At 37.9% G+C, this 27,197-nt stretch overlaps 2 protein-coding genes across 6 annotated transcripts in view; both read right to left on the reverse strand.

Moving 5' to 3' along the window:
- LOC103910797 (uncharacterized) overlaps positions 1-27,197 on the reverse strand; it is a 1,018,570-nt gene that overhangs the window by 729,957 nt on the left and 261,416 nt on the right. The window lies entirely within an intron of this gene.
- On the reverse strand, positions 873-25,355 carry LOC141381795 (uncharacterized). Its single transcript, XM_073948328.1, has 8 exons — positions 23,654-25,355; positions 20,423-20,596; positions 19,805-19,978; positions 19,099-19,272; positions 18,539-18,712; positions 3,971-4,144; positions 3,125-3,171; positions 873-1,830 (listed from the first exon to the last, which is right to left on the reverse strand). The coding sequence occupies exons 1-8, from the start codon at positions 24,856-24,858 to the stop codon at positions 1,304-1,306; spliced, it is 2,649 nt and encodes an 882-aa protein (XP_073804429.1). The 5' UTR covers positions 24,859-25,355; the 3' UTR covers positions 873-1,303.

The raw sequence follows: 27,197 nt of genomic DNA on the forward strand, positions 1-27,197 counted from the left end.
CACAGGTTCAGCAATGCTGGTGTGGCTCCTCCTCAGCTTCTTTATGTTGACTGTTGTAGCAAATTATAATGTAGATTAAAGTGCTCGCATATCTACACCATTATTACTGTAACAAATTAGCTCAAGGTTATTCTTCCCGCACCTATTCCACTGTTATAATGTAGCGGGTTATAATTTAGATTACAGTGCTCATGTATCTTCTGTACTATTATATATATATAGCAGATTAGCTTAACGGGAGGAAGATTCATTTGAATGGGGCTTCAAACGAATCAACTCTTTAGATCCAAACAAACGAATCTTCCAGCAATCGTTCGAGTGGACAGTCGAGTTTATTATGGCTGTTGCTATCAAAAATAAAAACCCTTTTATGTTTGAGCAGGGTAACAAGATCGAAGTTTAAGACATTCGATTCATAAATAAACAAAGGCACTGTGACGGCATGGTGAAGTGCATCCAAACCTGGCTGCAAATCTCCCATGTGGTCAAGTTCCTCACCCAGCATACCTTCAGTCTGAAATGGACTTTTATTTTGCTTTATAAATGTAAATAAACCTAAATGAGTCAGCTCACCTTCTCTATGTTGTGTGATGGGGTGGGTTGAGCTTGACGGACGCTGTCTAACAAGAAAAAGTATCAACAACAGAACTGTGCAAGATTTCCAGCTCTCCTGCTGTTAGTCTTGGAGGCTGCAGGGCCCATATGATGTCACGTCTTCTGATGTCATTTAAAGCAAAAGTGCATCATTTATAGAGGAAACAAGCTGAGGGATGAACACAAATCATGAAATATTTACACAAATACAACATTTATCAACTCAATACATCTTATGGACACAGAAACACACAGAAACCTCAAAACAACACAGATGTGGGAGGAACAAAGTGGTTTATTTGATGATATTTCAGGAGCAAATGCAATGTTAGTCAGCACAGACATGTGAGATGAGTCATGTGATCATGAAGAAGTGTTGAACTCAGAATATTACTCTTGAATAATCATCATTTATAATGATCACGCTGGCGAGAAGCCTTCAGTTCATAACTTTCAGTTTTGCACACATTTTAGGACATTTTTGTGCTTCAAGCAGATCATCACACACACAAACACAGACACACTCTCTCTCACACACACAAACACACACACTTGTAATATAGACACAGAGCAGTGAACATACGCACACACAGATCTCTTTTTTACTCACACACAGACACAATCTCTCTCTCTCACACACACACCCACAGAAGAGACTCCAGATCATCACTGCTGCTGACTGCTCCTGCAGAGGATTCTGGGTCAGTCTTCAGCTCAGTTTCACCGATGATCCAGAATAAACAGTAAACCCAGGGCAGAGCGGCTCAGTGAATGTGGTCTGGACTGAGTGGATGAGGCTCATTGTGTCTCTATAGATGTTGTAGAAGATCAGAGTTCCTGCACTGTGATCCACAAACACTCCTATTCTCCTGCTGAGCGGATCTACTGGGAGATCAGTGCGTGTATTATTGTGTCTGAATGAGAAACTGGAGGATTCACAGATCAAACTCCAGGACTGAGCATTATGTCCAAACCAACACTCATCACCTCTTCTCTTCCTCCTGATGCTCTTATATGACACTGATATAGACACACGATCATCTCCACTCCAGTCAATCTCCCAGTAACAGCGTCCACACACACTCTCTCTGCACAACACCTGAGGCCAATAATCAAATCTGTCTGGATGATCAGGATGCGGCTGATTCTCACTCACACTCTTCACCTCTCTGTTCTCCTCAGACAGAATGAGACGAGTGTGTGCTGTGTTTGGATCCAGAGTGAGGAAACAGACATCTGAACACAAGAACACACACAATTATAACCACAGGTGTGTGCGTGTGTGTGTGTGTGTGAGAGAGAGAGAGAGAGAGAGTGTGTGCGCTTTCATGTGTGTCTGTTTTTTGTGTGTGTGCGTGTGCGTATATGTGTGTGAGAGAGAATGTCTGTGTGTGTGTATGTGAATGAGTTTGTTTGTGTGTGTATATGTGTATGTGTGTGTGCGTGCGTGTGCGTGTGTATGTAAGATGTGTGTGTGTGTGCGTGTGTGTGAGTGTTTGTGTCCTTACAAAAATTACCTGCGATATTTTATGTGGTAAACCTTTAAATGTACAACACAAAAATTATGTGGTAACTGTGTAGTACTTTGTTGTTTTTTGGGACATTTTACCACAAGATTCTGTGCTGTACATTATGTAATACTCCTGTAGTATTCTTTTGGTATCACTTTCATGTTTTGGTAGTATTTACCACAGGATTCTGTTATACAATATGTAATATTCATGTGATATTCTTGTGGTAGAGTGTGTGGTATTACTGTCATATGTCTGTAATATTTCTATTCCACATAATTTTTGTGTTGTACATTTGATGGTTTACCACATAGAATACTGCAGGTAATGTTTGTAAGGGGTGTCAGTCATCTTGCTGTTTCAATTGCAAATTTATTCCAGTACACTGAAACATTTGCACACTGAAAAGTTTTTAAAATAAATATGAATACATGTGATGTCACTTTGTAAGAATAGGTGTTTCTTAATTAAACGACTTAAATGCAGAACATACTTTGAGAGAAATTTTTTTTTTTTAGAAAAAGACAGAATAAAAAAAGCTAATTCTTGTGATATTGTACTGCAGAAAGTGCTGTAGTAATCCTGTCATATTTAGCTTTGCTCAATTTTTGTGTGGTAAATTTATGTTGTACTGCTGAAATACCACAGGACATTTTTGTAAGTGAGTGTGTGTGTGTGTGCGCGCCTTTGTGTGCGTGTATGTGTATGTATGTGTTTGTGTGAGCATGTGTGTCTGTCTGTGTGAGATAGTGTATGAGTGTGTGTGTGTGTGAGAGAAAGAGAGAGAGAGAATATCTGTGTGTGTGTTTGACAGAGGATGTGTGTGTGAGTGTGTGTGTGAGAGAGAGAATGTGTGTATGTGAATGTGTGTATGAGAGAGGATGTGTGTGTGTGTGTGTGTGTGAGAGAGAAAGTCTATGTACGTGTGTGTGTGTCTGTGTGAGTGAGTGTGTGTGTGTGTGTGTATGTGAGAGAGACTGTTTGTGTGAAAGAGAGAGAGTGTGTGTGTGTAGTCCTACATTTGTGCAGTCCTGCTGTAATCCTTGTGTGTCCTCCATGATCCAGACTGTAAACACACACAGATGGAGAGAATGAGCTGTTTAGTTTCCCCCTCAGCTAATAAGCTAAAGCTAGCACTGAGCCGCTCAGCTACACGCTCCAAACTCTTGATCTAAAACACACAACACTTGTTGCTTGAGCCGGGATGCACAATGAATGTAACACAGTGCGTTCTTTTCCTCTGCTGTTGGTGAAGCGAGCGCAGATACTGCTCATGTTGATGGAGACACCCTGCTGGAACATTCATTTATTACAGTGATCACACTTAGCTTTGCCATCGTTCTTCAGAACATGCAGCCTTTGAGCACATGTTGCAGTCCATCTCTAAACTATGTTCAGATTATTAAAGCTGCTCGCCAGCGCCCAAGTTCCTGACAGATTAGCAAGTGAAAAATACACATGTGTGCACAGAGAAGAGGAATCCAGATGTTGATTTTAGAACAAGAGTCTGAACATTAATCCAAGTGTCTGATTCCAGAATCTGAATCCATCTTCAATCCCCAACCCTATTCCTGACCTGATGAAGAAGTTTCTCTTGTCAGCTCAAATGCTGAAACTGTACAGTGTGTCCCGCTTAATGTCACTGTAACTGAGCCAATACACTCCAACATTTACAGAGGAGATTCATTTCACACTCAATGATTTGCTCTTCATAGACATGACTGGAATACTCTACAAGCTGTATCTTCTGTCTGTCCTCACCCCATAACCCTCACAGAAAACTGAAGCTGATCACAAAAGAGCTTTCTAGTGTCTTTTTAAAGCCATTCAGTGTAAAAGCACAAGGCCAGTGATGCTCCACATACTTGAGTTTGTCCAGTGTGTAGTTTGGATCCTCCAGTTGTTCAGAGAGCAGCTTGACTCCTGAATCTCCTGGATGATTGTAGCTCAGATCCAGCTCTCTCAGGTGTGAGGGGTTTGAAGTCAGAGCTGAAGACAGAAAACCACAGCCTTCCTCTGTCACCATACAGCCAGACAATCTACAAACACAGCAACAGTCCACATCACACAGTTGGACAATCACACATCTCTTTGTGTTGTGAAGATGCTGACTGCTGTTTCTGCTCATGACAACAGCAGTGATGAACACACACATCCTGATCAGCTCTCCTTATTGATCGAGCCCTCGCATTAGCAAACACACTCACACACTCAACAAGGACTCGACATCATCTGTAGAAGTGTACAGAGCAAAGACATTGTTCATAATACACCACATCAAGCTGTAAAGTCTGCTTTGAGGAGGAAGAAGACACAATTGAGCTCAGAAGATCATCTTAAAGTCATGAATTACAGTTTTTTCCAATTGTTTACACACATTTTCTGAAAGCATGTCTCATATTGTCAGAACTCTACACACAAATCACAACACACACACACATTGGGCAAAACTGTTCAATTCTTCTGCAAAATGAAACTCTGCGTTCAAAACAGTGTGATTTCTTCTCAAAATGGTGTTTTGTTTTCAAATGACACACACAAGCCATCACATAAATAGATATTCATAAGATCAGTTGAACACTGATGTGCTTAATGTAAAACACTATGACCACTTCTTCTCCATTCATCATGATGACTTTCTGTAAGCATTTTTTTTTGTTCAGTGTTACACTTTACTACAGACAGTAGGCCTACAGAAGTGCATTGTAAAATATTTCAGAGTATTGTTTTTATACAAAACAAACAAATACCAAATATATTTCACTGTATTTTCCCCACAAATACAGTGTACACAGTGTTCATCCTAACCAACACAAAATTGCAGATAATGTTGTCTAAATATACCATCAACAGAAGTATTTACTGAATACGGTCACAGTAAAAAAAAATAATAATAAAATAAAAAACAGCTATACAGCATTCTCTTTTCTGTTTTGGTCTGGCCCAGCAGCGGGGGAAATGTCACCTTGCATGTTGAATCCAGCCACGAAAAGCATCAACTGCTATAGCTTGGAGAAAAAGGGTATACGTGTGTGTGGATTTCGGTCATACACTTTACATCTAGAAAAAAAAAAAAAAACTCAATAGGATTAAGGAATGGAGAATATGGAGGGGGAGATAAACAACTGAAAAAACATGGGTGGGCAGAGAACCAGTTATGAACCAGATGAGCTCTGATTTCTAAATTGCAATTCTGTGTGAAAGGTGTTTACTCATGTGATGAGTTAGTATGCAAAGTAGGACAACTGACTTTACAATTGTGACAGACAGTGTGTTCCTTGTGAAAACAAAAGATTTTCTGCATGAAAATTGTTCAAAATGCAGAGAATTGTGTGTTGTGTTTTGAAAAAAAGTGTGTTTTAATCCTGCAATTTGAGTGTAAAGCAGGAATTGTGCTTGTAGTTTAGCAGAATTGGTTCAGGGGGTTGGTGCATCAGTTACATGATGTAGTCATTGTGTCTGAAGTAAAAGTAATAGTGTGTAAACAATTGGAAAAAACTGTAAGTGCTGCTATTCAATGATCCTCCACACAGTTGGATTGTTTTTGTCATGTGAGGGACATTCTACAATACTGATTCAGGATTATTTGTAATGATTAGGGGTGTAACGATACACCAAAGGCACGGTTCGGTTCGGTTCGGTTCACGGTTTTGGAGCCACAGTTCGGTTCGGTACGGTTCGGTTTCTGTTTGCTGTGGGGTTAGGGTTGATGTCATGCTAACAGCAATGCTAAGGAACAATAGATTCACTTAATAACAAGAACATCTTAATTTTTTTCTTTATTAACTTTGTCATCACCTTTTTAGTACAGTCAGGATACCCGAGTAAACAACTAAAATTAAATAAATTCCTCCAATATAGACTAGACAGAAAAACTATTCTTTTTAGTGCAGCCATCTTAACTAAGTAAACTAAAAATAAATAAATAACTGCAGTGTAGACTAGTGAAAGATCTTCTTCAAAAACACCATAATATCCACATTCTCCGATGAGAGGCTTGATCTCTGTGCAGACACAGACGCTCATTTTTGATTATCTAAGGTTTCATTTAGATAGATAGCTTTCCGTTTAAATTAATGAAAAAAAAATATACATATACTGTGTTTGTAAAGTTTTTTTACATGACATATTCACCAGAAAAATACATTGCGGTTGTGTCTGAAACGAATGTTAGGGTTGTAACCGGCTGTATGTTTGCCTCCCGATCTCTCTCTCTCTTCCACTCCATCCATGCCGGTCATTTATGTAGGTCCGCCTTCACGACAGCCGATGCCGGTCATTTCTGTAGGTCCGCCTTCATGACAGCTGATCCATCAGTAGACCGATCTATCATCATTTGGCGACGTAGTGCGAGAATATAAAAAGCATGTCAGGAAGAGCGGGAGAGAGCGCTTTTTCCTTTGATCTTGTTTTTCGTGTATTTTTCTGACATGATTATGATTTTAATTTGCTTAACTTTCGTTTGTGCAAAATTATTTTGCATTACTTTTGCCCACTTTGAGAAATTTTGTGAGGTTTGTACATTTTTATTTCAATTGATTTGTATGTTATTTTTTGACTCCACTCCTTCCTGACAATATTGAGCAATATCTCCTTAAGTTCACACTTTTCTCAGTGTAAGGTGGTTAGGGAAGGTACGATTTCCATTTTGCAAACACGTAGAAAATGTATTGTTAAAGACATCAAGTAAGAGGTGAAGGTCATCTTTGTTTTTATTTCATTCTACAGTTCAGAATAGGGAAGAATGCAGCGCACGGCGCTGAAGACCTTTTTTTTTCTTTTCATCAGTTTTAGGGAGGTAAGAGTTGTTATTCATGAGTTAGAATTGTTTTGGTATATTTCTTTCTTTTGTTTGGCTTCACTATCATCCCCCTGTTCGAGTTTAACTCATTTTTGTTTGATACTTTGTTTGAATTTTCTACTTTATTATATTATTTTTATTAGTGTAAATATTTCTTTTTTTTGTATATTTGTGCATTATTCTGGTTTCACTTTTTCACATTAAATCCCGTTTGTTGGCAGTTCTGTTGCTTACACCCTCACATTGTAAAATTTCCACACTTTTTAAATGTTTTTCCTTATAAGTAAGTTTCGTGAAACAGTTAAGATAGGCGTGCACTTTGTCTAAGACACAAATTCCATTCCTATACTTCACTGGAAAACCAAAGTGTTTCCACACAGATGACTTAAATGTGTCTGGGGGATCTGCAATCTCAGTACCATGTGAAGCAGCTATCCTGGGTCCAGTAGTAACGATTGTGATGCTGAATCAAGTCACATGACATGCACTAAAATACTAAATTTAGAATATAATATAATATAATAAAACAAAAACCTCATCATTACTAAAACTAATAACAAGTGAGGTCAACCTCAACAATGGGCAGCAGGGAGCGTGAGGGTACCGCGGTACGCCACGAGAGTATCGCGATGTATCGTGGTTGGTGTATCGCAATATTTCGGTTCGGTTTTAATATCGTTACACCCCTAGTAATGATCAATAATGATGAGCAAAGTAACACTGTAGGATAATTTTAGGGTATTAAAGGCGGACAAACAAATAAATCACACTGTTGTTTTCCAGATTAACTCCTATAAACATTTTCCCATTCTTAAACGCATTACTTATTGAAGAATCCACTGAATAAATGCAGGATAATAAACCAACAGATCATTTTCAGCAGATAACAAACATCTGTGGACATTTATAAAGTTAAAGTGAAGTTACATCTGACATTTCACTTTCACATTCACACTTCAGCAGAGAATGAAGAGAATAGCAAACCTCTAAACCCAGCTGAGCACTGTTCATCTAGTGTCAGAGATCATACACACCTTTTACAGTGTTGATGTGTGCTAAAATCATCAATGACAATGAGTGATCGTCCTCTTTACACTCTTTTGAGCTGTTAATTGTGCATTCGTTTGTGCACATCAATAATGTAGCATCTTAATGTGATTTTATATTTGATTTTAAAACATTTAATAGATAAAAGTGTGTTTTATAGATGATCAACACCTAGATTCAGGATTACAGCTGGTTGTATGAATGTAAGACATTTACTCAAATGTTACAGAGATCTGAAATGTGTAATCAGGTGTAGAGCTGGGTGATGTCAGACAATATTTATTAATAATCGCCTTTGAAGATATCCTGATATCTGATAATCTCGTCTCTCCCCTCACATCTGTCATGAGACACACTCACACACACACACACGCACACGCACACACACACGCACACACACTCGCACACACACTCGCACACACACTCGCACACACACTCGCACACACACACACACACACACACACACACACACACACACACACACACAATCTCTGAAGAGGAATAAGTGTGTAATGTGTTGAGGCCGCAGCTCATGATTGGCCATCCGCTTTCTCTTTCACTCACACATTCCTCTCCAAAGCATGTGAGGGGGTCTAAACCTCAGATTATACTCATGAGCAAAAGGCCCGATCTCTCCTTCACATGTCTGCAGATTTGTTTGGTTTATTTGTGTGTTAAAGTCATTCTAGGTGTCTGTCAGCCTGTTCCTGTGGGTGAGATGAAGCGACTGACACATGAAATAAAGCTTTAGCATATGCATTCATCTACAATCTAAAGGGAAGTGTCGTGTTGTTATTAGACCATCTACACTTACAGACTGGGCCGACATTAACTTGATCACTTCACTAGATTATCTTTCCCCAATAATGTGGATTATCTAATCTAATCTAACCTGATCTACTCAAATCCACATCGCCCAGCCCTAATCAGGTGTCCAGACTTTAAAGATGCTCCTTAAATTTGCAGATATCAGACATACATTATATTATATCATTTTCAATGCTTTCTAACCAGTGCGAATGCTAACTCTTATGTTTAGGGTGGAACATGCTAGCAGTTAACGTTAGCTAGCTCTCAGCTAAACATCAGCTCTATTAGTTTAGCTTTAGTCGCCAGGAGTCTTAAGAAATAGAGCGGTGTCCCACATGTGTCTGAGTGACAAGGGTACTCATATGGACAGACAACCCTACTGAAAAATTCAGCTTGAACCAGCCTAGGCTGGTTGGCTGGTTTTAGCTGGTTGACCAGGCTGGTTTTAGAGGGGTTTTGGCCATTTCCAGCCTGGTCTTAGCTGGTCAGGCAGGAAAATGACCAGCTAAATCCAGCTAAAACTAGCTTAACCAGCCTAGCCAGGCTGGGAGCCCAGCCAAAACCAGCTATGTCCAGCTTAAACCAGGCTGGAAATGGCCAAAACCCCTCTAAAACCAGCCTGGTCAAACAGCTAAAAACAGCCAACCAGGCTAGGCTGGTTCAAACTGGATTTTTCAGCAGGGAAGCGTATCACACGAGAGTGTCAGTGCCCATTCTAGACTCACGGTGGATTTAACAGTGATGTTTCCTGTTTTCCAGACAAACACAATCAATGGCTATTGCTGGACCAAGTTCATATCTGAATATTAGCGAGTCCTAGACTATAGAAAGAAACGTCTTGAGTCTGGACTCGAGTACTACAGCCCTGACAGTCACAAACTTCAGCTTGTAGATCAAACTTTACTGTATAAAGAGCAACAGAACATGACCTGATCTTCATTTGTATATTATATTGTGGACGATGATGTGAATAAACTAAAACAAACACAAACCCGCTCTCTTAATGTCTCTTTCACCAGCCTGACATCACATTCACACTGATGGAGCATTAGGGGACTTTTATTCTGTCAGCTAAGAAATACCTGATCAATAATCATGAGCGCTGACTCTCCTTCACACACAGCCTTTCTGACAGAAGATCTTCAGTCAATATATTGCTTCATGTGAATGAGTAATCAGGGTTATTTTCAGATGCATGTGTAGTAAATACATCAGTTCACCAGGTCTCTTACAGTAAACTGCTGAATACATGCTTATAGTGTGTCTTCATATTATTGTAGTGGTTTAGATCAGTGGTCTTCAACCCCCAGGCGGGTGCTGGTGCGTGGATCAATCAGTACCGGGCTGAACAAGAATGAATTATCTTTAAGTTGGCAGATAAAGAAGCTGCATTTAAACTGGATTTGTGGGGACAGCGCGTGAACAGAGGCATATCGGACGCGTTTCAAACATTAGCGCGGATTTTGTGTGAGACTGAGCCTGCGCCCTCACTCACCAAGCTGCTGCACGATAGGCTTGGGCGATATTACGGTATTATGGTATACTGCGGGATCTAAAAATAGCAACGGTGTCAGTTTCAATACCGTTATACCGTCATAAAGTATTAAATATCCTTTATTTAATGCCTAAAAAACGTGTGTGTGGTTGTCATCAAGGGACAGTGTGGAGGAGAGAGATAGAGGAAGAGGGAGGGGGAGAGGGTGAGAGGGAGGGGGAGAGAGGGAGAGGAGACGTGACGTGACGAGTGGCGCTCCAAAGTGTCCTGCAGTTTGGCAGTGTAGACTGAACAGAAGGGAGACGTGGTTAATATGAACGAGAGGTCTGCATTAGAGCTGAAGATCTTTGCAAGAACCCGGCGAGACCCGAAAAAATCCAAATCTTTGCATTAAAATCCATCCCTGCAAAGGTGAAACAAATGATGACGAAGTAGTAAAAAAAGAGAATTTTGACGGCGGTCAAGCCAGTCAGAAAGAGTGGTTATTCCAGCCGCAGGTATTTCGCGGTCGCGCATACACTGCGTATTACGGTAGAGCCCTAAACCGCAAGCTGACAGGTAAAATGACGAGGCCACTCGCTACCCTGAAACTACTGTCATGGAAAATTAAATGGATGTTCCTGACTGGTATAAGATGAATAAACAATCCTACCCAAAACTTGCAAAATCAGCCAGATCAGAACTCTGCATCTTGGCCTGTAGCAGTAGCAGTGAAACGGTGTTCAGTGCTGCTGGACGCACATGAGCGCAAGACTGCGCTAAAGCCAGTGGATTTAATAATGTTCCTCCACAAACACACGTAGCCTAATCTTGGTGAGTAAAGGGTTTTAAATTATAAATAAATATTAATTAAACCATATAATCATAATGTAGACAGAGTATACAGACTAATGGTGGCATTATTCTTTTAATATTCAGCTTCAATTTAGTTACTGCCAAAATACCCGTCATCATTTAGAGTTTATTTGATTTGTTAAGCAAGATTTCTTTTCATTGGTGTGTTGGCCAATTTAAAGGCTAAGTGCATGTAAACCTATAGAGTGCTGAGATGTTACGATGTTACAGAGGACTTATTTTATTTCTTTGTTCCAACTTTCAAGTGACCTATAGTCTACGTTTGTTACGAATAAATGCTGTTAAAACATATAAATGACTCATTCTTGAAAGAATGCATTAGAGCTGTAAGGGCTCGGGCTTTATAAAGCTGTCAATCAAAATGTACGAGTCGGACTCGGGACCTATCGGGTATAATTTTTATGGCCCGATTACAGCTCTCTGCATTCCCGCTGCAGTACCGCGGGAGCCGGCCAGATTTCTTACGGTGTGGGAGTAAATTTCTGAATAAATCGCGGGAGAGATGTGTGTGTTTGTGTAAGAGAGAGAGAGAGAGAGGTGCTCTCTCTCTCTCTCTCTCTCTCTGCACGAGGTGAAAGAGTGGTGTGGGGTGTGAGAGCAACACGCTGAACTGGTTTCAGGCTTAATCTTTTTTGTTTTCTTTTTTTTCTCCTTCCCCCCCCCCCCCCCCCCTCCTTATCCTTTTTTCTTCTTTTAGAAGATTTATTTTGTATTATTGATTCATTTGTTTGGTTTAAACTAATACCAGCGATCCCCTCTATGATAAGGGAAACCATGGCGTTTCTCTCCGGAGAGGGAACACCTGGTTTCTCTATCAAGAATGGATGCAAAGTTTATTCGGACCAAGTTTTTACGGTTGAAGAAGTGCTTTTGACAATGGGAGAAATAGTTGAGCACGAAAATATAGTATCTGCCTCAAGAATGAATAAGGCTGTGGTAGTGTTTCTTAAAGATGAGAAACACGTTAATGATCTCGTGGAAAACGGAATTGTTGTTAACGACACGCTAGTACAAGTAGTGCCCTTGCGTACACCGGCTACTAAAGTAACAATCTCAAACGTGCCTCCATTCATTCCCAATGAGCAAATTCTTAAGAAATTGAATCGTTTTGGTAAGTTTGCGGGTTCTGTCAAAATGGTTCCGTTTGGGTGCAAAAACGTCGTTCTAAAACATGTGCTGTCTTTCCGTAGGCATGTATTCATGTTTTTAAATGCACAGTCTAAGACTTTAGACATTTCGTTCCGTATTCAACATGGGGACAGTTCTTATATGGTTTATGCAACAACAGAGAGTTTGCTGTGTTTTGAGTGCGGGGATTTGGGGCACAAAAAGCTCAAATGCACTCATAAGAAACAATTAGAAAATGAAAAAAATGACGGAATGAATGAAGAGCGCAATGATCAAAGCAACAGCAGTCAAAACAAAGAGACAAAGCGGCCTACAGCGGTGAAAGACGTAGTAATTCCGGGAAAAAAACAGAAAACAACTGGAATTAATGGTAACAGTTCAGGGATGCTAGATGAACCCAGCGTTGTTTCAGAAGTTGGTTTTACAACCGAGCAAAGTGCCGAAGGGTCAAGTTCAACGTTAGAGGTAAGTGCGTTTACTTCAACTCTGAGTGCTGGTGATAATGCTGTAAGCCCGTCTGTTTTGAAGAAAAATACGGCTGTTGATAAGGAAAATGATGGTGTTGGTGGCAATGTTGTTTTAAAAGAGAGATGTTTAGAGTCGGAGGTGATTGCAGAGAATGAAAATAGTGATGAAAATATGGAGGACTGCGATGATAACTGTTCAGAGTTTTCGAAAAATTAAGTGTAGTCAGTCGTTGGATGATGTGTATTCGGTAGAAGAATTGAATGCTTTTTTAGATTCAACTAAAGGGAAAAAGACTGACATAGTTAAGCACTTTCCCGATGGCAATAAATTTATAAAATCGGTGCTGATTGCTCAGAAGAATGTGGGCTATGAGGTACTTTCAAAGCAAAAACGTTTCCGATTGAGTAAGTTTGTAACAACGTTACGCAAAGCTCAAGAAGAACAAGGAAGAGTGTCAAAACGAAAAAAGTAAATCACATGGGAGAGGGATCTATTTTTAATTTTGTTTTACTTACCTGTTATTTCCTGTTTTCCCTTTCTATCTTCCCTGCAATGCAGATTCTTAAAGTAGGATCATTAAACATAAATGGGATGAGGGATGGGAGTAAAAGAGCTTTACTTGTTGAATTTCTTAAACTTAAAGAAACACATGTAACTTTTTTACAAGAAACTCATAGTGATCAAAAGAATGAATCTGAGATTAAGTTATGGTGGGAAGGTAAAACTGTTTTTAGTCATGGTACAAATATCAGCGCAGAGGTAGCTATTTTGTTTTCAAAGTACTTAAATAGAAATATTATATCAGAAGTAGAAATAGAGAAAGGACGTATTATGTTGGTAAAAGCTAAAGTAAACAATCAACTCTTCGAATTTATAAATATCTATGCTGCCAATAAATGCTCAGAAAAATTAGCAGTATTTAAGAAATTAAAAGATTTTTTAAATAATTATACTTTGGAAGGATTTCTAATTGTGGGTGGAGATTGGAATTGCACTCTTAATTTTCTTTTAGATAGAAACAATCAAGAACCACATCCTGCATCGACATCTTTTTTAAAAAGTTTCATAATTCAGAATGATTTGATAGATGTGTGGCGAGACCAAAATGCGGAAATAAAACACTATACATGGACTAAAATAAATCTGGGAATGATTAGTGTAGCAAGACTTGATCGGTTTTATGTAAAGTGTAGTGATAAAAACAGAGTAAGTGGATGCAATATTTTTCCCTTTTTCCATAATTTAATTACAGTCAGTATTGTTTTAACACAATCTAATTTTAAAAGCCCTTATTGGAAATTGAATACTGCTTTATTGAAAAGCCCTTTATTGAAAGTTTTATGAAAAATTTAAATTATTTTGGGAGGAGTGGAGTGGAGAAAAAAGATTTTAAAAATTTATTACAATGGTGGGAGTTAGGAAAGATTCAAATAAAAAATTTCTGTCAACAATATACATGGTTTTCAACAAGAAAAATAAAACAAAAAATTTCGGAAATAGAGCATGAAATCTGTCATATTACGTCTGGCATGATACAGCATTCTGATTCATCTTCAGCAGTCATTTTAAGTAAAAAAAAATCAAGATTTAAAATCATTATTGCAAGTGCGGGCCAAAGGTGCTTTGATAAGATCTCGGTTTATGTCATTGCACGAGATGGATGCTCCTACTTCTTATTTTTTTAATTTAGAAAAAGTGTCAAAAAAACAAAATTAAATGTATTGTTTAAAGACCCCTGAAGGACTAAAGACTTTTGATCCAGAAAAAATGAGAAAGATTGCAGTGGATTTTTATTCAGACTTGTACAAGAAGGAAGAAACTAATATTGAGTGCATGTCACAAATAATGGAAAAAATCCCTACTCTTACTGAAACACAGCGCAAGTTTTTGGACAGTGCTATACCATATCAAGAATTAATGGATGCAGTAAAACAGATGAAGACGAGTCGAGCCCCGGGAATTGATGGACTGTCTATTGATTTTTACAAGTCTATGTGGAATATTATTGGAAATTATTTTTATGAAGTGATTCAAGAATGTTTTAAAGAAAAAAGTCTTCCTACAAGTTGTCAAAGAGCTGTCTTAACACTTTTGCCAAAAAAGGGGGATTTGAGTGATCTTAAAAACTGGAGGCCTGTGTCTGTTTTAACTACTGATTATAAGTTAATGGCCAAAGTGTTGGCTAATAGGTTAAAGACTGTACTTGGTGATTTAATACACCCATATCAATCCTATTGTATCCCAGATAGAACAATTTATGACAACATTTTCATGGTAAGAGATATTTTAGATTATTCTAAACTAAATGATGTGAATGTTGTTTTTTTGTTTTTAGATCAAGAGAAAGCATTCGATAGAGTGGACCATGGTTTTTTATTTGAAACTATGAGAGCTTTTGGTTTTGGAAATGTTTTTATTTCTTGGATCAAACTTTTATACACAAATGCTTCATGTGTTTTAAAAATAGGTGGTAGCTTAAGTAAACCAGTAAGAATACTTAAAGGCATAAGACAAGGATGCCCTTTATCAGGCCAGCTTTATGCTTTGGCAGTAGAACCATTACTGTGTTTATTAAGAGAAAATTTGTCTGATTTTAAACTTGATGATATATGCAATTCAGTTAAAGTAATAGCTTATGCAGATGACATCGCTGTTTTAGTAAAAAATCAAAAAGATGTTGATGTTGTTAAAAACAGCATCTCTTTATTTGAGAGGGCTTCATCTGCAAAGTTAAATTGGATTAAAACAGAGGCTTTTTGGTGCAATGAAAAAAGTACAATGAGGTTACCTGTTATTCCTGAAAATGGAAAATGGAAAAAACATGGTTTTAAGTATTTAGGTATTTTTTTGGGATCCGAATCGTATCAAAGAAGTAATTGTGAAAATGTTAAAGAAAAAGTGTGTAATAGATTATCAAAATGGAATTGGATTTTACCACAACTTTCGTATTGGGGTAGAGTACTGGTTATAAATAACCTTGCTGCATCTGTTCTATGGCATAAATTAATTGTGTTAAATCCACCAGATGGTTTTATTAGAGAAATTCATAGTGTTCATAGATTAGAGCAATTCAAAGTGTTCATAGATTTTTTCTGGAATGGAAACCATTGGCTAAAAGAGACAATATTGTTTCTACAATTAAATGAGGGTGGTCAAGGCCTCATGGACATTAAGTCCAAAGTAGCTGCTTTCAGATTGCAGACTGCACAAAAACTCCTTTATCAAAAGTCTCTAAACTGGACTGCTATTGCTTGCACCTTATTAAATAGAGTGGGACGGATGAATTTGAACAGACACCTTTTTTTAATGAATTTGAAAGATATTGATTTTAATGGGCTTTCTTCTTTTTATACATCAGTTCTAAATGCATGGCAAATATTTATAGTTAAAAGAGAACTGACCGAAGTAACACAAGAATGGGTACTTGAGGAACCATTAGTTTATAATCCTTTATTGGTTGAGATTTTGAAATCAAAGGCTTGTTCTACAAGATTAATTCAAGCAGGAATATGCAAAATCTGTCATTTAAGAATACAGGATAGTTGGATTTCTGCAGAAAAACTTGCTGTGAAAATCAATGTTCACTCTGTTAGGTTTATTGAAAAATTGTTATATGAGGTTCAAAAATTGTTTCCTGTAGTGCCATTGCAAACAGAAGTAACTAAGACTGCATTTCCCAGGATTAGTGTAAAAGTAAATTTAGAAGATTGGCAGGAGGATGATACTAGATTACTTTCATTTAAAACACCGCAACTTGGTTTCTTTGATGAAATATCTAAAAAGTCTTTCTATTGTCTGTGTGTTAAATTTTTACATTTAAAATCTTTGAGAGAAATTCCAGAAACCAAATGGGGAAATTTTGTTGAAATTGGTACCACTCCAAAAGGATGTTGGAGGTCATTATATAAAGTACCAATTGAAAAAAGAAGCGGAGATTTACAATGGCGGATCTCTCATTGGATATTGGCAACAAATCGTTATAAGAATCATCTAAATCCGGCACAAGGAGATGAATGTATATTTTGTGGCCTTTCAGAAACAATGGCTCACCTATTTATTGGATGTTCAAGGCTTTTTAGATTGTTTGACATGTTGAGAGACTTGTGTCAGAAATTTGGTTTCATTTTTACTAATAGTCTTTTTATCTTTGGACCAAAATACAATGCTTTAAATAAGAAAAAAATTGTTTTAACAAATTTTCTATTAGCTAAGGCAAAACTGGCAGTATGGTTGACAAGAAAAAATAAAATACTGTTAGACAGCAATACTGATCCTTTGGACTTGTTCAGAATTTTGGTAAAAAGCAGGCTAGTAATGGAGTATAAATATTATGAATTGGTGAATGATGTTGATTCTTTCTTTCTTGTATGGGGTGTTGAAAATATTTTATGTCAACCTAATGAAGAAGGAGGTTGTGATATATTGCTGTAAACTTGGTGGTATTAGTTTTTTATCATTGTTTTATTATTATTTGTGTTATTGTTTTATTTTTGATTATTATTATTTTTGTGTGTATTTACATATTTTTGTAATAAGCTGTAATTGTTTTTAAACTGATACAGTTTTTGAACTGTTGTAATTAAAGAGTTGTTAAAAGTCAAAGTCTCTCTCTCTCTCTCTGCGAGCCTAAAATCGCATAGAAGGTATTCAGTTTCTGAATGGTTTAGGCTCAAGCCAACAGTTTGGTGACGCTGTCTGAGCCTTACGTCATAATTTTTTTATTACGCCGGTAATACCGGATACCAGGGTAAAATATGGAGGCGGTTTGACGGTCTCAAAATTTGGATACCGCCCAAGCCTAGTGCACGATCACCAGTCTTCGCTGTTAAAGGAGTTTGAGAAACACTTTCGCATGTCGAGATGTACATGATACTGTATGTGTGTGTGCTGGCACCCACCGGCTGTTTCACAGGCACATGCAAAGCTTGAAGGTAAACAAACAACGGCTTATCATAAGCATCTTATCGATAATTATTTATACGGTTGGCATTAAAGTGAACATATAAACGTTATGCAACTAATTTCTAGCAGCTAAATGTGTCTGGAAAAATATTCAAAGACTTTTATTCTCATAAACCGCGCGGACGGGAATGCATCTGACTGTTCTGATTGGCTAAAGCAGACGTCTCACGTCAGCACGTTCTAGACGTGCACGCGCTCTTTCCGGCAATCTTCCTTCTATAGACCATCTCTGTGCAAAGAAACAAGCTCAGGGCTCCCATTGATTTAGCGTTACTGATGTTATAATATGTTATATTGTTGGAGCAATGTGTTAATAAAGTTATTACTTCCTAATGTTATAATAGCATTGAAATGTTGGAGCAATGTGCTAATAAAGTTCCATATAAGTACACAGTGGATTCACGTTGACCGGTCCGCAGTTAGAAAAAGGTTGTGGAGCACTGGTTTAGATAATATTAAGAGTGTCGTGAGACTTTTATATGTTTAGAAGAAACGGCAAACTGAACAAACAGCAGAGCATGTCTAAACTTCACCAGGACACAACAGATATAAATATAAAAATATAAAATATGAATAAATAATTCAGAGGTAATTCATTATAAATATCCTTAAAATAAACTGATTCCTTTAACTTTAAGTCACATTTGGGTATATTGGAAAAAGAGAAGCTCTGAAAGTGCAACATTTCATAATAGACTAAGTAAAGCTTTTAAATATATTTATAGATAAACATACATTATTAAAGCTATGATTAAAATCACAACCCTGTAAATGTTTTGTTTTTTTTCTTCTGTCAATCCACTGAATGGGGCTCCACATCAGGTAACCCAATATGAAACTGTATCTGTTGAGTGGAGAATCATTTACCTCAGTGTGTCCAGTTTACAGTGTTGACTCTTCAGTCCTTCAGAGAGAAGCTTCACTCCTGAATCCGGCAGGTCATTGTTACTCACGTCCAGCTCTCTCAGCACACAGTTTGAGGATTGTAGAGCTGAAGACAAACTCTCACAGCACTGAACAGTGAGATTACACATGACCAGTCTGAGAAAGAAGAACACAGATTACATTAACAGTGGGATTTTAGTCATTCATCAGATGTAAAAAAAACAAACTATGAGGTTAATAATATGATAAAACTATTAGAATTTGTGTCAATTAGAATTATTGACAATTATTATTTAATAAAACTGAATATTAAATGTCATCTAATGTCATCATTAAAAATATCAAATATAAATAAAGATTTAGAGGTAATTAAATAAAATAATCATTAAAATACACTGATTTCCTGTACTGATTAAGAAAAAGAGCAATTTTCATTTGAAAAGCAGCAGTTTGCAGTTTATCCACTAATGCTCTTAAATATATCTGGACATTTCCATCTCAATCAAAACACTTTTAATGTTGTTGAGTGGAGAATCATTTACCTCAGTGTCTCCAGTTTACAGTGTTGACTCTTCAGTCCATCAGAGAGAAGCTTCACTCCTGAATCCTGCAGGTCATTGATACTCAGCTCCAGCTCTCTCAGCACACAGTTTGAGGATTGTAGAGCTGAAGACAAACTCTCACAGCACTGAACAGTGAGATTACACATGACCAATCTGAGAAAGAAGAACACAGATTACATTAACAGTGTGATTTCAGTCATTCATCAGATGTAAAAAATCAAACTATAAGGTTAATAATATGACAAAACTATTGGAATTTGTGTCAGTTAGAATTATTGACTATTGTTATTTAATAAAACTGAATATTAAATTTCATCTAATATAATCTTGAATACTTTGAAATGTGAGAAAACTGCTAAATTTGAGTTCAGATTAGAGGACCACGAGACTTTATATATTTATGAACCTGTAAAATGCAAATGATCAGAGCCTGTCAAACCTGCTCCAATAAACCAATTCAAGGATAAACTGTAAATATAATCATTAAAAATATAAATAAAGATTTAGAGGTAATTAATTAAAATAACCATTAAATACACTGATTTACTGAACTGATTAAGAAAAAGAGCAACTTTCATTTGAGAAGCAGCATTTTGCAGTTTCTCCACTAATGCTCTTAAATATATCTGGACATTTCCATCTCAATCAAAACACTTTTAATGTTGTAGAGTGGAGAATCATTTACCTCAGTGTCTCCAGTTTACAGTGTTGACTCTTCAGTCCATCAGAGAGAAGCTTCACTCCTGAATCCTGCAGGTCATTGTTACTCAGGTCCAGCTCTCTCAGCACACAGTTTGAGGATTGTAGAGCTGAAGACAAACTCTCACAGCACTGAACAGTAAGTTTACAGCTCTGTAGTCTGTGTAGAGGACAGTAAAAGACACTGTATTATTGTGTGTGAGTGTGATGTAATTAGGGAAAAGGAAAAGACTCCTTTAAATTTTCAGAGTTGCTTTGATGGTCACATGGAGGAAGATCAAACATTTGTATTTCATTATTACATAAACTTTTTAAAAAGAAGATCTCTGGACCAAAATGAGTCGGCCAGACAGATTTAGTTTTTTTACTATTTCTGTTCTTATATTTCTGATATTTCAAATCCATTCAGATCCTCATATTTGTTAAACAAAGCAAGTCTCTAATATAATATTAACAGACAGAAAATATGACTTTACAAACTGTATTGTAAATAAATCACATCAACATCTTCATATTAGTCAATAATATTCCTGAAATGAATATAAAACTGACTGAATATAACTTTAATTTTAGCATTTATTTGATGGAAATGTTTTTATTTTACCTCAGTGTGTCCAGTTTACAGTGTTGACTCTTCAGTCCATCAGAGAGAAGCTTCACTCCTGAATCCTGCAGGTCATTGTTACTCAGGTCCAGCTCTCTCAGCACACAGTTTGAGGATTGTAGAGCTGAAGACAAACTCTCACAGCACTGAACAGTGAGATTACAGCCCTGTAGCCTGTGTAGAGGAGCAACAAAATCAGCAGTAAGAAATTAGCAGAGTTGTGTTCATGAGTCCAGTCTACAGTGATAAAAACAACACTGAAAATAAACTATATATATATATAGTTTGAGCAGTATATATATATATATATATATATATATATATATATATATATATATATATATATATATATATATATATATACTGCTCAAACAATAAAGGGAACACTAAAATAACACATCCTAGATCTGAATGAATGAAATATTCTTATTAAATACTTTGTTCTTTACACAGTTGAATGTGCTGACAACAAAATCACACAGACATGATCACTGGAAATCAAATGTATTAATCCATGGAGGACTGGATTAGGAGTCACACTCAAAGCTGTAATGAACTGCAGGAATTACTGACACACTCCAGACTAGTGATGCACGTTATATCGGTGCCTATATCGTTATCGGCCGATAAACGCTATTTTTAAGATTATCGTTATCGATCCGATGTCTTAATTAGGCCGATATATTTAAGCCGATAAATTACGTAATTGTACAGACCTGCGTGCCGCGCTCGCGTGGGCGGAACATGTTCAGACTTGTCCAGTGCACTATAATGGATCTCTCCTCACACTGTTTATTCCTTCAAAGTCCGTGCTTTCTTCCCGTGGCATTGCTGTGAGTTAATAACTCAGTAAGTAACCATGTTCTTTATCATTGTAGATATGTTTGATTGAGTGTCATTGTGTATTTTGCTTTAAATCGCCTCAGGAAAAATATTACATGTGTAAACCTTTCCTGCTTTGTCTCTTTGTTGTGTTAAAGATATAAGGGGAGATTCACTTATTATTCACTTATTTATTCACTTATTCACCCCTAATGAGATTATAAGTGATATAATCCGAATAATGTTAGTTTCGGGGTGAACTTTTTTTGTTGCAGCTGGTGAATAAAAGAGGACACATGTAACTTGGTCCAAAATATTTATTACTTTCCGTGTGGTACAACAAATAAGCCACCAAAGAGGGAACATCACAGAAAATGGTCTCAATGCGAAAAAACCGCTCCTCTTTTCTCTCTCCCTCTCCCTCTGCTTCACTCTCACCCCAAACTGCAGCCCAGTCCCATTGAAGGACCCGCACATTTTACAACACGTGTAAACATAACGGTTGTTTGTAATCTGATTATTTGTTAATATTAACGCGTTGCTGGTCATGTGTTGTTGATGTAAGATAGTATTCAGTTTGAATATTCATATTAATTATAACGAGCTCGCGTGAGAGCTGTCACCGCGCGCGCACACACATACATACACACACACACACACACACACACACACACACACACACACACACACACACACACACACTGTAGCACCGTAGCACGGGGGAGAGAAGAGAGGTGAATCCAGTCAAAGGGGCTCTTAACTAGCCGCTCATTCTGTCTTTATATTCTGCTCTGTGTTTGTCATAATGTCAGCTCAACGCAGGTTTTGTATCAAAATCTGACTCTGATGGCAACTCTGCCTCTACAGTTAAGTAAAACTCTCAGCGGTTTATCATAAACTTTTCATCGATCATTTTCCCGCGATTGACGGCAAGAACGAGCGCAGAAGCGTTGTCTGATTGACAAGCAGCACCTACATGTGACATGTCAAAATAGGATGAATCTGTGCCGCATTTTCTAAACGTACTATCTTTATTTAGCTGTTCGCTTGTACGGTGGCTCTGAACTGTCAAAATACCTCTGAAAAAGGCTTTTTCGGACATGACATATTTGTAGATGTGTACATCACTGTAACATGTTTTATTCATGACCATTTGAGCTGGTTTCAGTCCTTAGCTCTTTTATTTTCATCTTATTTAAATATATTTAAATAATATATCTAAATACCATTTTGTTATTTAAACTATTAATTTTTGCAACAATCAACTTGCATGTTAATTTGCTATGAAGAAAAGGAAATCATTTTTTGCATGCTGATTTATGTGAAATCGTGAATATAGGTCTATAATCACCTTGCAATTTTGAAGTTATAGCTTTTTTTGCTTTGAGTATAGACTGTTCAGTTCATAAGAGCAGTTCAATCTTTTATAAATTTTTATGTATAAAAATATAACATTCATTCATTTTCTTGTCGGCTTAGTTCCTTTATTAATCCGGGGTCGCCATAGCAGAATGAACTGCCAACTTATCCAGCAAGTTTTTACGCAGCGGATGCCCTTCCAGCTGCAACCATCTCTGGGAAAAAAAAAAATATATATAACAATTTAAGATATTTATAATTGTCGGCCTATATATATCGGCTATCGGCCCCCAAGTCTGAAGAATTATTGGTTATCGGTATCGGCCAAAAAAATTCATATCGGTGCATCCCTACTCCAGACACATGGACATTTTCAGAACAAGAATATTTATTTCATTTATAATATACTATTTATTTATTTAATCTACATTAAACTAAACTAAACCTGTATTTCTCCATTCATATGACTGTAATGAATTATTGAACAGATTATTAATAACTAATCAGAGAGCATTTTACTGAGCTCAGTGTAAAGTTTAGTGTTTAGGCCTACAGTAAATGTAATATTAGAGGCATGTCTGCGGCGAGACGGCAATACTGTGTCTAAAATTACACTATTTCTCTGATCAGAAAACAAACACAATTATCCAAGAGCAACACTGTGTTAGATTTGAGCAAATACACATCAACAAATGTCCTATTCAGCTGGAGGAGCACAGGGATTTACAGGGATTTGAGTTATTTTCCAGGATAAACTGTAAAGCAAATGAAGTAGATTATTAAATAAGTACAAATGTTGTTTTTGTGAGTAAAAAGTCAAGAAAAGTTTGTTAAATACGTTTAGAAATGATGAAATAAATGAGCAAATAAGGAAACAGAACACTGCCGCCGCGTCCCCATGCAGTAACATGGTGTATCAGCGATCTCACAGGGGGACGATACGCCCAGCTAAAGGTTTTCTGTTAAAGCAGGGCGGTGATTCACTAAACTGATCTGAGTCTTCAGTGCAGCCTGATGTGTGTCTTCTGTGATCAATCAATGAATACTCACAGAGCTCTTCTGCAGTTTCTCACAGCTGGTGTCAGTCTCCGTCTTCCCTCAGCTGATGTGTTGAATTTATTAAAGTCTAACTCATCCAGCGGCTCCTCTGACATCTCAATCATGTAGGAGATTGTTGAGCAGTGAGCAGGAGAGAGTTCCTCCTCTGAGTGTTTGTCTGATTTCACAAACTCCTGAATCTCTCTGGCCAGAGTCTGATCTTTCACCTCCAGCAGACAGAGGAACAGATTGATGGATCTTTCAGCTGAGAGATGTTTATCTGTCTTGATCTTGTCTTTAATGTACTGTGTAATTCTCCTGATGCTCTCTGAGCTCTCCCCTGTGTGTGTCAGCAGATCCTGGAAGAGTCTCTGATTGGACTCCAATGAGACGCCCAGCAGGAACCGCAGGAACAGATCCAGATGACCATTACTACTCCTGACAGCTTTATCTACTGCTGTACTGAGCAGATCACACAGAGAGTTCTCAGAGCTGGACTGTAGATATTGATTATATAAATATTCTCTGTCATAAATCCCCCTCAGCGGTTTTCTCTTCTTTGTTAAATGGCAGTAAAACACAAAGAAAGCTGCCAGAAACTCCTGAAAGCTGAGATGGATGAAGCTGTAGACTTTCCTCTGATAAATCACAGATTCCTCCTTGAAGATCTCAGTGCAGATCCCAGAATACACCGAGGCGTCAGTGACGTCTATGCCGCTCTCAATCAGGTCCTCCTCATAGAACATCACATTGCCCTTCATCAGCTGTCTGAAAGCCACTTCAGCAAGTTTGAGGAACACTCGTCTGTTGGACTGCAGGAGTTTCTCTGGATCTCTCTCTTCATACTTCTGCTTCCTCATGTTGATCTGAATCAGCAGGAAGTGGATGTACATCTCAGTCAGAGTTTGAGGGATTTCTGCACTCACATCTTCCTCCAGGAGCTTCTGAAGCACAGTGGAGGAGATCCAGCAGAAGACGGGTATGTGGCACATGATCTGGAGGCTTCTTGCTCTTCTGATGTGGGAGATGATTCTGCTGGCTTGATGCTTGTCGCTGATTCTCTTCCTGAAATATTCCTCCTTCTGAGGCTCAGTGAATCCCTGAATTTCTGTCAGACGCTTGATGTATCTGGAGGGGATCTGATGGGCTGCTGCAGGTCTGGAGGTGATCCAGATGAGAGCTGAGGGAAGCAGATCTCCTTTCAGGAGGCTCCACATCAACACAGCCACTGATGAAGATTCAGTCACAGCACAAACTTTCTCCTCATCTGAAAAGTTCAGCGTGATTCTGCTTTCATCCAGACCATCAAAGATGAACACAACTCTACACTGCTCATAAATCTTGGGCTCCAGATCTTCAAGTTCAGGATGAAAGTCCAGCAGAAGTCTGTGAAGACTGTACTGATGATCTCTGATCAAGTTCAGCTCTCAAAATGGAAGCACAAACATGAAATCTACATCCTGATTGTCTTTTCCCTCGGCCCAGTCCAGAATGAACTTCTGCACAGAGATGGTTTTCCCGATTCCAGCGATGCCTTTAGTGAGAACAGTCTTGATCTGGGCTTTCTCCTGCTTGATCTTCTCCTCATGTCCTGCTCCAGCTGAGGCTTTAAACATGTCATTGCAGTAGACTGGAGTGTGTTGTGAGGGTTTTGTTCTGGCTCTTTTCTCCATCTGTAAAACCTCATGTTCTTCATTCACTCCTTCACTCTCTCCTTCTATGATGTAGAGCTGTGTGTAGATCCTGTTCAGGAGGGTTTGAGTCTCTCCATGGTTAATTCCCTCAAATAATCTCTCATACTTGTTCTTCATGCTGGTTTTGTGCTGCTCTTTGACTGTCTGAAGTTCATCATGTTCTGGTTGGAGTGAATCCTGCAGCAGGTCTCCAGTCTGATCATCTCTAGCCACACTGCAGAAACAACAACAACAACACAAAGAATCAATGAGTGCCAGTGTAAAGATCCTCTAGTGAAGCCATGTGTGTTTTCTCTGAACCAGCTGAGACACAATACACGGATTTAATCAGATTTAAGTTAAACACCACACACTGATCACATTAAACACCACACACTGATCGCTTTAAACACCAAACACTGATCCCTTTAAACACCACACACTGATCACTTTAAACACCACACACTGATCACAGTAAACACCACACACTGATCACACTGATCACTTTAAACACCACACACTGATCACTTTAAACACCACACACTAACCACTTTAAACACCACACACTGATCACTGTAAACACCACACACTGATCACTTTAAACACCACACACTGATCACTTTAAACACCACACACTGATCACTTTAAACACCACACACTAACCACTTTAAACACCTCACACTGATCACACTGATCACTGTAAACACCACACACTTATCACTTTAAACACCACACACTGATCACTTTAAACACCACACACTGATCACTTTAAACACCACACACTAACCACTTTAAACACCACACACTGATCACACTGATCACTTTAAACACCACACACTGATCACTTTAAACACCACACACTAATCACTTTAAACATCACACACTGATTACTTTAAACATCACACACTGATCACTGTAAACACTGCACACTGACCACATTAAACACCACACACTGATCACTGTAAACAGCACACACTGATCACTTTAAACACCACACACTGATCACTTTAAACATCACACACTGATCACTGTAAACACTGCACACTGACCACTTTAAACACCACACACTGATCAATGTAAACACCACACACTGATTACTTTAAACACCACACACTGATCACTTTAAACACCACACACTAATCACTTTAAACATCACACACTGATCACTTTAAACATCACACACTGATCACTGTAAACACTGCACACTGACCACATTAAACACCACACACTGATCGCTTTAAACACCAAACACTGATCCCTTTAAACACCACACACTGATCACTTTAAACACCACACACTAACCACTTTAAACACCACACACTGATCACTTTAAACACCACACACTAACCACTTTAAACACCTCACACTGATCACACTGATCACTGTAAACACCACACACTTATCACTTTAAACACCACACACTGATCACTTTAAACACCACACACTGATCACTTTAAACACCACACACTAACCACTTTAAACACCACACACTGATCACACTGATCACTTTAAACACCACACACTGATCACTTTAAACACCACACACTAATCACTTTAAACATCACACACTGATCACTTTAAACATCACACACTGATCACTGTAAACACTGCACACTGACCACATTAAACACCACACACTGATCACTGTAAACAGCACACACTGATCACTTTAAACACCACACACTGATCACTTTAAACATCACACACTGATCACTGTAAACACTGCACACTGACCACTTTAAACACCACACACTGATCACTGTAAACACCACACACTGATTACTTTAAACACTGCACACTGATCACTTTAAACACCAAACACTGATCACTTTAAACACCACACACTGATCACTTTAAACACCAAACACTGATCACTTTAAACA

The sequence above is a fragment of the Danio rerio genome, chromosome 4, assembly GCF_049306965.1.
Source record: "Danio rerio strain Tuebingen ecotype United States chromosome 4, GRCz12tu, whole genome shotgun sequence".
In the NCBI taxonomy this organism is placed as follows: domain Eukaryota; kingdom Metazoa; phylum Chordata; class Actinopteri; order Cypriniformes; family Danionidae; genus Danio; species Danio rerio.

Excerpts from the sequence above, each read along its gene's own strand:
- LOC141381795 (XM_073948328.1), bottom strand. The coding sequence starts at position 24,858 with ATGTGGAGCCTCCTGAAAGGAGATCTGCTTCCCTCAGCTCTCATCTGG. Across the intron at positions 18,713-19,098 it reads TGTAAACTGGAGACACTGAG|ACTGGTCATGTGTAATCTCA; the intron begins GTAAATGATTCT and ends CTTCTTTCTCAG. Across the intron at positions 1,831-3,124 it reads TACAGCAGGACTGCACAAAT|ATGTCTGTTTCCTCACTCTG; the intron begins GTAGGACTACAC and ends TCTTGTGTTCAG.